The following is a 12850-nucleotide window of genomic DNA, read 5'->3' as shown; positions in this document are numbered from 1 at the left end:
TGTCAGGGCCATTCTTTAGTAGGAAATTTTGAAAGTCAGATTGCGTTGCGCTAACAAAGTATTGTGTGTCAGGTTAAGCACAGTCTCGTGTAGAATTGTTCAAAGGGGACGTTTCATATGTCGACCCTTAGCCTAGGATACCTCACTGCGGAATCCTGGCAGGGTCGCCATATGAAACGTCCCCTTTGAACAATTATACACGAGACTGTGCTTAACCTGACACACAATACTTTGTTAGCGCAACGCAATCTGACTTTCAAAATTCCCTACAGAAGAATGGCCCTGACTAACATTAAACTATACCTTTCACAAATCACTTACCTCACAAAAATCTTCGCTGCTCAAGCTACTGCAATACAGCAAGCGCCACTACTGCCAGCTAAATAAAAGATTCAAACTACTAAAGGCACTAACTACTGATAGGGATAGTTAGCAAATGAAAGATATTAATAGAGAACAAACAATGTATTTACCTTAATATCATCACAAGTCATAATATATATATCAGTTCATGACAAATTGCAAAGTTCCGCCATCTCTCTCTCCACATCCACCACTGCTGGCGGCTCACCTCCAACTGCGCAACGCTACGCGCTGTTCACATCCAGCTGCCGCTGCCCAACACTACAATGGCGAGTATTACAACAATGCAAAGCAGCCACAGACTGCACACAGCACAGCCAGTGATTTTCATACAGAGGTGGCGTTACCATAAAAAAACCTAAACAGCCTACTTAACGTTGCCAACAAGAAAATATAAACAGCCTACTTACATAGAGAAAACATAAACAGCCTACTTACAAAAGGAAATGCTATCGTTAGATAAACGTTGCGATAGCTAGAGAACTATTTGTAATTAATCAGGCAGTAATTTGAGCTACCTATCGCGTATTGGTTAATTTTCTTGGAGGTAATTCATGATGCCTTCATCTGCCGTTCGTTTTGTTTGGAGCACTGTACTATTTCGGACTTAGGCCATTCGATTATTTTATGGGTTTTTATGCCTTGTATGTCGCTGCTCCTGTGACTCCATTCTACGTTCTTATAAATGAAGTGTATTACGCTATTTTAGGAGGTTTGCAACAATCGCTCATAAGAAACGTGCTGCACTAAGTAGCGTGCAACATCTATTGCTGGAGCATAAGGAGGGATCATGAGCAACGACAAAAAGCATTAAAAAGTCCGTAGTATACGTGAAAAATTGCCTAAGTCCAAAATTGTACAGTCTTATTTGAAGTGGCACGGAAGCTGAAGGCATGTTTCAAACCCATACCAATTTCTGACGCTATCTCAGCGAAAATATTAAGTTATGCTTAAGAAGGCAGTAGTATTTTAACTAAACATTGAGCTATTAAGGAAAGCTGTGGCTGCATCTTTCAGTCCGTTTCTCAGGTCAACGCCAAGAAGGCAATTATGCCACACGGTCTAGGGAGTAGGGTAAGCAACCACGCGTGAAGTTTTGGTTCATTAGTTTACAAACGGTTGAAAGGTCGTCGCTGAAGATAGCGAAGCTACTTGAGATCCGGTACAGATGCAGTAGTGTTCGTAACTGGTACTATATGCCTGGACCAATTCACTAAGAGGCTGTGCAGAAAGACGTATTCAACAGCGGCGCGCTATGTAGCTTTTTTACGATTCTTTCTACGTATTTCTGTTGTATTTTCTACCGGCAGTTAAACTGAAGTTTTTCCTAGGTACAGGAAGTTGTGTACTATTTCTTAACGACGTTCAAAGATTTGATGGAATAATCTTTGAACTACGGAATTTAGTTGGACAAGTGTATCCATGTGCTTGGAGCATAGATAAGCTGTACGATTCAGGAAATTTTAAATCTTTCAAAGTCCGTATTATTTAACATTGGGTATTTAAATGTTCAATGGCCAGCACAATCATTTCAAAACTGGTCTGTCAACAGTTTTACTAATATCTAAGTTTTAAGATCCTTGACCATTGGAGTCACTGCAGTTTCCTCATTAACCTCCCTTAGGTCTAGTACGTAGTGATGGGATTTACCTTTCCTTCCCGAGCGGTGTGCTCTGTTGACGCCGGCATTGCGCTAGTGGAACCGCCGGTGCACTCCGTCACCTCAGCCAAGGCGCCCGCTGCGATCAGGACCAACAGAACCAGAGAACCCATTTGCTGCTCTTCCTGCGTAAGAGATTTTTCCTATTTAAGACCAGCATCCGGTAGAAAATTAAATTCAATGTTAAATTAACAACGTTAGCTTGCATTAGAGCTAAGTTCGTGAAGTTGTGCATTAGGTATGTTAGTTTTCTAGAAACAAGAATCAGTATAATTATTTTGGGAGTCTACACTGACGAACTGTATGGTTAGTTAGGAAGTCACGTGATAGAAAATTCAGAAGTTTGTTAAATCAATAACCTGAAGCTTATAAGCAAGTTTTGAGGCCTAGTATAAACGCGACAAACTGGGAGTGTAAGATGAAGATTGCAGGAGGAGGTAAAATACACACCTCTTTGGACACATGCTCCAATTATGTGGCTTTAGTTTTCCTATTTGTGTCAAACAAGAAAAAATAAAATCTATGCTGACCGGGTTGTTCAATTTGAGTTTCTTTATGGTTGAACGTGAATTAACTTGAAATGTAGTATTACGTAAGTAGTGCAATTAGATAATTTTCTTCCAGGCATTTCAGGCACAAAATACTATAGAAACTACTAGCCGAGATCTATAGACCTCCCACTGCAAATCCTCCGAGACTACAAATAAACATCCAAACACAATACTTACTCTGGGCTTTTCTCCCACTGGCGAAGCACGGCTGGAGTGTGACACACGGCAGCCTGGCCACACTTCTTATAGACCGCCTCCCTAAACTCAGAGTTGGGAAGAGGTCGCCACAGCCTCTTACCGCGCAGGTAGGGGCGCCGCCGGACGTTCTCCGAAGGAACTAGGAGCCTGAAGCTGACCGCAGCGGACCAACAGTCGAGCCGAGAGACAGCCAGGGGGAACGCCCCGTGTGTAAGACGCGGAGTGTAGTGATGGGTGGGTTACTGGTTTTTTCCGTAACTGAAGATCTAAATTTGAGTAAAATTTCTGCTTGCTTTTTTTCCCTTACGTTTGTAATATAGAATGACTGGCCTTGTGCTGTTAAAATACGTGCGCATGGTAGGTGTCGAAGGCCCCATTAATACTTCAGTTTCTCTCGGATATGTTCGGATTCATTGCGCGTTTTGCCAAGTTTAGAGCACCAATAAAAACCGTTTTTTTTATGAGTAGCTATAAAGTGCTTGGCCGAGGGTGGTTTTAGGATTCCTTCCCAAACGATTCACAGATGGAATGTCGGGGAGAACAAAGGTAATAGTTAGGCCTCTTTATATGCCATTATTTGAGTAATTTTCTCTTCAGTCTCCACGGGAACGGTAATCGGAAGGGGAAAAATTGTTTCGTCCTCAGAACCGGTTCCTCGAATTTTGTACACTTGTTTTAACGAGGTGCATTTCTTAGTGTGTACCACCTGTGATATTCTGATATTAATCTCCCCACAATGCGTGGAAGCATTGCAACTGGCCTCCCTCTAACATCGATGTTTTTTTAGACTAACCTTACATTGGCCCCCATACAGTGATAAGTACTAAAGGTGCAAGTGTTTTAAGTAAAAATTTTGAAGACTAACTCCTGCCTTCCGTTGTAGTGTTTTTCGTCATTATAAATGTTTACTCTCAAATGTTTAAATAACATGCCAGATATTTAAATGGTGTTACTAAAGACTGCTTGGTTTTTACGTTTCGTAACGTACACACCATAAATTTTCTATAGACTTAACTAGTCGCAAATATTCACACTTGGCATTTTTATCACTACATGGATAAAAAGTACAGTTTTTATCAGATAACTGCATTGTATGTGGAACGACTGCAATACATAAAACTTAACATCTTCTAATGTACTGATGTATTTCAATGAATAGTAATATCTATATCTATCTTGAGGCACGTCCAGTATGGCGTGTCCAGAATGAATCTAATACTCTGCAACGGTGCGTACACTGTCCACTTACTAAGGATAAGACCGTATTAGACGTACTGGAACGCGGCGGCTGTTTTCCTTAGGCACTTACCTATCAACGTGATCTATCCGACAACTTTCACAACCTAATAAAACAATTATACAAAATGATACTCGAAATTATCAAATTGGGGTATGTGGTCGTGCCAAAAAGCCCTTTATTGAAAGTTGTCGTGATCTTATTTGGTGCAATTCTTATTTTACTGGTTTAGATTCTAGAGCCATTTGAATATCTTGTTACGAAAACACGTTAGGAGCTTAGCACCCATCCTGAGCAATTGAAATAAATTTTAAGTCATTGAAGTGGGCATTAACAGATTTTCACGTTACTTTCGTGATAAGATAATGGTTCTGATTGAAAGGAGTCAAAATCAGTGAACACTCATCGCACCAAATATTTTTAAATAATTGTGAACAAAAATATGCTAAATCACAGGTTTTTTTAACCTTACCTTCCTAATGTAAATACCATTCACGGAGTTGATCATATCTGCTAATTTTTGAGTTGACATGGTTGATCGTGCATTAAAGTGTTCACTGAAACATCAAAGTGTTATCTTCCAGAATGTTGCGAAACTGTAAAATGCAACTAGTCGTGTTCGAGTTTACATGAGCAAAATTCTCCAAGTAATGCGCTAATCTGATAACGCTCTAACAAAGAAGTATGGCAGCGTGGAAGGTATGACTACCGAATGCAAATTTAACACGTTCTGTATTTTGGCACCATCGAAGGGGCGTTAAACCTTAATCCTCAATTAAATGCTGCAGTCTCTACGTGAGTTTACACCGTTTTGAAAACTAGTATGCTTGTGAGTTCCGAAATGCGATGGACCACAATTGCAGGTTAAGCGGATCTTTCTCATTCGATAGCCCTCATGGGGAAAATACTTTTTTTCGTGATTGATGCACAGTTTACAAAAAAGGTGACAGGAAAGAAATGAGCGATAGGCTTCAATTCCGGTACGTAGGAAAAAGTTACCTCCAAAAGTTCAGGCGATGAAACATGAATTGAGGCAGTGAGAACCATGAGGACCCATAGCACACAGTTAAGAGAAAAATAAATCTATTTGAAAATCAGATTTGTGGGCAAACCACCAGTCTTATAGGTTTGACTGGTTTTTAACTTAGTCTCAACATCTTAATTTCATATAAAAATGCACCTACTTTAAATAATTTGTTAATGTTTGGCATTACTATAAATTCACAAAATTTTGGTGTAGGCTAGAGTTATTAACGTCTTGTTGACTGTTGTATATGGTTCGTAATGTGCCTCCCACCAACGTATTTCGTCACTAGAGCTTGCAAGGCTTTTACAAACTGTGGGGAAATGACAAATTCTGGCAACACTCAAGGCCACTTCAAGGAAATGATCTCCGACTCCAAAGAAAAATGCTGCTTTAAACAGTTGATTGCACCCCGTTCAAAAATCAGTAAATTTTCTGAAACGTAAATTGTTACCACGAACGTCAACTTCTGGTTTGATAGTGCGGTCTGTAACATTCTTAGTTTTTCGAAAATGTTCAAATGTACCGGTATACAGTTACTGCACAGATAAAGCTGGTTCACGGTAAGATTAACAAGTGTCAAGAGCGTGCATGCTAGAATCTCAAAGTCTGCAACGATGTGCATTAGCCGCATTCGGTTTTCAGCTCATCAGTTATTGATACTGACGTAATAGCTCGTGGTTTTGAGAGAATGCGTTTCGTTTCAACTTTGCACAGCACTCAGAAATGTCGCAGCTGCGTTGAGATACGAGCAATAATGGTGGCTAGTGGAACCAGAATTCCTTGCAATTGTAGAAGTAAATTAGAGCAGTTGTCGAAGTACAGGACATAAAATATTGATACTCGGCTGCGGACTCGAAAAAGCCTGTTTCAAAACGTGTAATAATTGAGAGAAATTTTAGTTTGGAATATTAATAAGTGATACGGCATGTTTGTTAGGTAAGAAAAGTAAACAGCAGAGCCATTGCAGTGTTTTAGATGTGAAGACATTACATATGAATGTCACGTGCTAGAATCCTCTGCAGCTCTTAACTGTAGTTTGAAGAGTTAGCTTTCCTTAAATACAGACAAATAAATGACGCAGAAATATAAGAATCCGGGGGAGACATTGTTTATATAGCGGCAATACTACGAAACGACAGGAAAGATAGTGAAGACATGAAACAGGTAGCAGGGAAGAGTTGACGCAGATTGTGCACCTGTTAAAAAAAACCGCATAGAAAACTGGTGCGGTCTGAGCTCTAATCCTGCTGCAATAATTAGTGTTATCAAGTGGGCCTGGGGGAGCTGTCCGGTGTTTTTATTCGCAATTAGGATCGTACTGAAAAATAAGAGGATACAGCTTCTCGTCAACTGATAGTCTGCCTGAACAAACCGTCTTGTGTTGGAACCAGATATTACGAAATTAAATAGGAGATAATGAAGCATAACCTTAAGTCATTTCACAAATCCTTCGAACAGTAACTGACAAGCACTTGCCTGCATATAGACTGACTGGTTCAGTAGCTCTCACCTAAAAGCCATTTGTGGGAGGTTAGCCATTTCGCCATCCCGATTATTCTTGTTACGGAAAGATATTAGGGAACTCCATTACTGCTCCCCGCCGCGGTCGCCCCCCCAGACAATCTGTAAACTGCAGCAGTCCCTTGTGGTGGGCCGAGGCAGCTCTGCAGACAACGTCGTTAGACCGTCATTGGTTTACTGAAGGTAGCTTTTTATCCTACTGATGAACGAAATGATGTCTGAAGTTAACGCTTTGGTCCTTTAGCTTCGGTAAAACCTCCGTTCAAAAACGGGTCGGAGGTGAAATTTAGAGTCGTAAGTTGAGTTGTATCGGAGCCGGAGGCGAAGCTCCACGATGTCGCTAGTCGATGCAGCCGGTACGGAAGTCCAGTGATCTCACAGCAGTGATCGCCTCACCGACAGCGCTTTTGACAGACGGAGTTGAACTCCAACTCAGCCTTTCTTTTCATTTCATTTTCTTTCTAATGTTATCTTGTTGCTAATCTTCACTGCAAAACTGCATCCAAAGCGCCAACGAGGTTGGTGCCTATATACGTTATACAACTGTAAACTTTACAAAATATTATACTTTTCCGAACTGAAATTGTAATATCTTTCCGTTAATTGATTACCGATTGTAAAACATTGCAACTTTTAATGTTCCGCCAGACAAGTTATAGTGAAAGATGTGATTTTGAATGCACAACCTAAAATATTTCTGTCAACGTTTTACGATCGATACCCAGACATATACGCAAAGTAGTACCTCCTACGTGGTGGCTTAAGTGGATGGTTAACTTCTGGTGTTTGTGGTCAAAATAAATTTTTTGAAGATATTTCTTATTTTTCAGTACACTATTGCACTTTGGGCACCTAGGCCATTGTCAGGTGCTTGAAAAGGAGTCTCAGCTTGAGTCGGGGTGTGTGTATATTTTTTGCTTTAACGTGGTGATTTTACACCACCCAAAAACTCCTGTTAGGATTCTTATTTAAAAATCAAACTGATGTGACCCAGGCTTTGATGACAAATCCCTGGCCTGGAATGTCTCGATACTTCTATAACGGCCGGCTTTTTTTTTTTTTTTTTTTACTAAAGCAACGTTTGAAGCCTTGACAATGGCCGAAGAGCCGAAATTGCGATCATGCATTGAGAAATAAAACATTAACAAACGGCAGAAAGATGTCCTTCAAACAGTATGTGGGTAGTGTCTGATACTGCCGGCTCTGACGTAACTGATTTTGTAAGGTCGAATGGTGATTTTCTTGATTTTACGCGAATACTCATCAAAATAACTATGGACGCTGTTAAGTGACCAATTGGCTTGAATTATACAACTTTTCTACTAAATACAAATGAATTTCAACGTGTGTACGAAGTAATATCCAGATGGTACTAATATCCTCTGACAAAAAATTCATTCGGATAATTACTTCGTAGTGTTTTCTTTTGTCGTGGAATGTATTTTCTGTATAGTCACATTCGCTTGTTTTAAATCATATGACCACAGAGAGACTTATAAGTGTAAGGCATAGTCAGTCATGAAATGGGAGACCCATGAAGAAATTCGTTGCTTTATACCCCCACAAAACTATTTAGTAATTGATAACTCCTCACCGTAATCCAGTAAATATTGCTGTTACTGAGTAAACATCTACATCGATACTCCGCAAGCCACTGTACGGTGCGTGGCGGAGGGTACGCTGTACCACTACTACTAATTTACTTTCCTGTTCCGCTCGCAAATAGAGCGACGGAAAAACTATCTGTACGCCTCCGTATGGGCCCTGTTGTCTCGTATCTTATCTTCGTGGTCCTTACGCGCAGTGTATGTTGGTGGCAGTAGAATCGTTTGCCAATCAGCTTCAAATGCCGGTTCTCTAAATTTTCTCAATAGCATTCCTCGAAAAGGACGTCGTTTCCCTCCAGGCATTCCCATTTGAGTTCCCATTTGAGTTCCGTAACACTCAGTTGTTCGAACATGCAGGTAACAAACCCAGCAGCCATCCTCTGAATCGCTCCGAGGTCTTCCCTCAATCCGACCTGGTACCGATCCCAAACACTCCAACAGTACTCAAGAATCGGTCGCACTGGCGTCCTACGTTTTGTCTCCTTTACAGATGAACCAGTTTCCTGAAATTCTCCCAATAAACCAAAGTCGACATTTCGTCTTCCCCACCACTGTTCACATGCCCGTTCCATTTCATATCGCTTTCCAACATTATATCCAGATTTTTAAACGAGTTGACTGCTTCAAGCAGGATACAAGTAATACCTTAACAGAACTTCACAGGTTTGTTCTTCCTTGTCTAAGTTACCTTATACGTATCCACAGCCTCTCAACTTCGACACCTTACCATACACTACAGTATCAGTAGCAAATAACCGCAGATTGCTGTCCACCCCGTGCGCCAAACCATTTATGTATATAAAGAACAATAGCGGTCCTACCACACTTGTCTGGAGCAATCCTGACGATACCCTTCTGTCTGACGAACACTCGCCGTCGAAGACAACATACTGGGTTCTATTACTTAAGAAGTCTTTGAGCCACTCACATATCTGATAACTTTGGAATAAGCTCGTACCTTTAATAGCCTGTAGTGGGTCACCGCATTAGTTGGTTGCGTGTTCCATTGATCAATCGTACGGTACAGTAGCCGTTATGATAGGGAACGTGTCAAGTGCACAAGCAATGGACCTATGCATCAAGATTATATATTACAATACAGAGTTAAAGATTAATATTTCTATTATTTACCCCATTCCCTCAAATGGCACAAAGTGCATATACTATATTTATAGATTTATTTATTCCTATTCAAGAATTCATCTATGGTATAGAAGGAGTTGTCAGGGAGATATGTCAGTTTATTTTTGAAGCTATTACTGCTGTCCGTCAGAAATTTTATTCCATCTGGTAATTTGTCGAAAATTTTTATAGCAGTATACTTTACCCCTTTCTGTACCTGATAGGTTGAGTAAAGAATAGTGTAAGACTTCCTTTTTCCTGGTATTATGATCATGAATATCACTGTATTTTTAAACTGGTCCATGTTGTTGAAAACAAATTTCATTAGTGAGTAAATGTACTGTGAGGCTTCTGTAAGAATTCACAAGCTTTTAAAAAGATGCCTACAAGGTGTACGACTATGAACCCCACACATCCTAGCCACGTTCTTTTGAGAAGAGAATACTTTTTGTGTAAATGTTTAGTTACCCCGTGGCCGAGCGGTTCTAGGCGCTACAATCTGGAACCGCGCGACCGCTACGGTCGCAGGTTCGAATCCTGCCTCGGGTGTGGATGTGCGTTATGTCCTTAGATTGGTTAGGTTTAAGTAGTTCTAAGTTCTAGGGGACTGATGACCTCAGAAATTACGTCCCATAGTGCTCAGAGCCATTTGAACCATTCTTTTAGTTACCCCAAAATATTATTCCTTATGACATCAGAGTGTGAAAGTATGCATAGTATGTTACCTTACTAATTTCTATATCCTCACAATTGGCAATTATTCTGATTGCAAAACTTGCTGAACATAGTCGCTTTAGAAGATCCAAAATATGAATTTTCCAATTAAGATTCTCATCTATATGTAGACCCAAAACTTAGTATGCTCTACCCTGTGTACTGACTTGTGTCTGTGTTACATTTACTGAAGGAACTGGACTTTTTGCAGCAGAAAATTGGACGTACTGTGTTTTTTCAATGTTTAGAGCAAGCCCTTTTGCAGAAAACCAGTTAATGATTTTTCCAAAGACCTTATTTGTATCATTTTCAATTGGAGTTTCTTTTACTGGATTAATAATGATTGTATAATCAGCAAACAGGGTCAGTTCAGCTTCCTGTTTCAGATAGGCAGGGAGGTCGTTCACATATATCAAGAACAGAAGGTGACCCATGATTGAGCCGTGTTAGATGAAGTGACAAACTTATTTAAATTATTTGACCCATATAAGAAAACCTTTTGCTGCATGTTTTTTAGGTGTGACTTAAACCACTCATATGCTATTCAATTTATACCATAGAATTGTAATTTCTGTAACAGTGTTATGGTTCACACAATCAAATGCTTTGGACAAGTCACAGAAAATTCCTATTGGTGACATTTTCCTATTTGAAGACCCTATTATGTGGACAGTGAAATTGTATATTGCTGTCTCAGTGGAACAGCAGTTTTGAAATTCGAACTGCGATTTCCTAAGTATCCCATTACTGTTGAGATGGCTAACCACTCTTGAGTACGTTGCTTTCTCGAAGATTATTGAAAATGCTGTAAGCATGGATAATAGCCGGTAGTTACCGACATCTGTGGTGTCCCCCTTTGTATATAGAGGCCTGACAATGGCATATTTTAACCTGTCTGGGGAAAAAACCCTGAGTTAGTGATGCATTACATATGTGACTCAGAACATCAGCTGTAATTGCTCCACATTGCTTTAATATCTTATTAGAGATGTCATCTACTCTAACAGAACATTTACGTTTCAAAGATTTAATAATTTTACTTATTTCACAAGAGGTTGTTAGGTGAAAGTTAATCTGACTTTCTTCAGAACACTCTGCTATGTACTGTCTGGCTTTTCCTTTTGAACTGTTCTCACCAACTTTTTGTATTGGACTTGTGTACTGTTGGCTAGGATGGTCTTGTTCTCCTTAATAGTAATAATACCTACCCCAGTGGTTACTTTTCCTGTATCCCTTCTAACATCGGTCAACATTGATTTTATTTTATTGCCAGAGTCGTTAATTTCATCTCTAACACATATATTTTCTGATTTCCTTACAACTTTTCTCAGTACGTTACAATAATTCTTATAGTGTAAAACTAGTACTGGCTCTGTACTAGTTCTTGCTGTCTCATACAGTTTTTTCCTTTCTGAAGACGCTTTAATACCTGTAGTAATCCAAGGTTTCTTTGAAAAGTGTGTGGTGCTACATTTAGTAATTTTCTTTGGGAAACAGTGTTCGAAAAGGGATATAAATCTATCAAGAGACACGTTGCATTTATCAGTACTTGGCTCAATGTACACATCCCATTTCTTAAGCTTTCTCTGAAGTGCTCTATAGATACCGGGTTGAGCAACCTCACACTTTTACTTGATGGTTTCCGAACTGTACACCCTATTAGGTTTTGTAAGTTAATCAGTTGTGCATCATGGTCTGACAATGCTTTCCGGAAATCTAGAAATTGGAATCAGCGTGTTACTCTTCACCCACTGGTCGCTGTATATCATGCGAGAAAAGGCAAGCTGAGTTACGCACGAGCGATGCTTTCTAAAACATGCTGATTCGTGGACATAAGCGTCTGTCTCAAAGTTTATTATAATCGAAGTGAGAATATGTTCAAGGATTCTGCAGCAAAACGAAGTTAGGGAAGTTCGTCTGTAACTTTTCTGGTCAATTCTGTTTCGTTTCTTACATACTGGAGTCACCTGTGCTTTTTCTCCAGTTGCTCAGCACTTAGTGCTGGGCGAGAGGTTCACGATAAATGCAGGCGAATGCCGTAGAGTACTCTTTGTGAAATCGAATTCTGATTCTATCTGGGCCTGGTGATTTATTTGCTTTCAAATCTTCGTTTTTTTTTAAGCCAAGGATGCTTATTACTATGTCGTCCATACGGGAGTCCGTCCAGTCACCGAACAGATTGCGTCACACCTTCTATATTAAAACCACTAGTAAAACTAAGATAAAATGTATTACACAACACTGACATTACAAACACCACCTTATAGCACTTAAATGTTTCCAGTTTGTGGCCTCAATGTGATTGTATCATGTTCACAAGTCTACAACTCCACTTCCAGAAAAAAATTCAATTACAGAATATAGTGGCTGTTGCTTGATCACAAGTATGTCTGCTTCTGAACATCCACTGTGGTAATCATCGAACGTCTGGTGACATGCGGTTGAACATCTTCAGTAATGCTGTGAAAACACTGTTCAGTGTGTTATTTAAATGACAACTTGGAATATCAATGTGGACGTTAGCCATTTTCTTTCTTCATTTGTAGCTTGAACAGCAGCTTACTTGCACAATCTCAACTGTAATCTCTTGGAATCTTACATTCTTTACTCGCTGTTTCTCAATTCTTGCATCATTCAAATCCTTAAATTCATACATTCGCTAGTAAGGGAGAAGAGGTCAGTGAGTGCACACGAGCTCTCTCTGCATTGTTGCCAGATCTCCTTAGGTAAATACACGACACGTCACTTTCAGGGTTCCCCTTCCCTTTCCTGCTCCTGTTCATGTATCGTGTGTAGTTGCATAATATCCAGATTTTTCCCTCAGTAATAACGCCACAAATGAATTACCGC

At 39.9% G+C, this 12850-nt stretch overlaps 1 protein-coding gene across 1 annotated transcript in view; it reads right to left on the bottom strand.

Moving 5' to 3' along the window:
• LOC126456664 (uncharacterized) overlaps nt 1-12850 on the bottom strand; it is a 60683-nt gene that overhangs the window by 5948 nt on the left and 41885 nt on the right. The window contains exon 2 of the mRNA XM_050092408.1: nt 2014-2148. Within this exon, the coding sequence (XP_049948365.1) occupies nt 2014-2136 (123 nt within the window). The 5' untranslated portion in view covers nt 2137-2148. The remainder of the gene's footprint in view (nt 1-2013; nt 2149-12850) is intronic.

The sequence above is a fragment of the Schistocerca serialis genome, chromosome 2, assembly GCF_023864345.2.
Source record: "Schistocerca serialis cubense isolate TAMUIC-IGC-003099 chromosome 2, iqSchSeri2.2, whole genome shotgun sequence".
NCBI classification, from domain to species: domain Eukaryota; kingdom Metazoa; phylum Arthropoda; class Insecta; order Orthoptera; family Acrididae; genus Schistocerca; species Schistocerca serialis.
The sequence above is the reverse complement of the archived record's forward strand: the minus strand, read 5'-3'. Positions and strand labels throughout refer to the sequence as shown.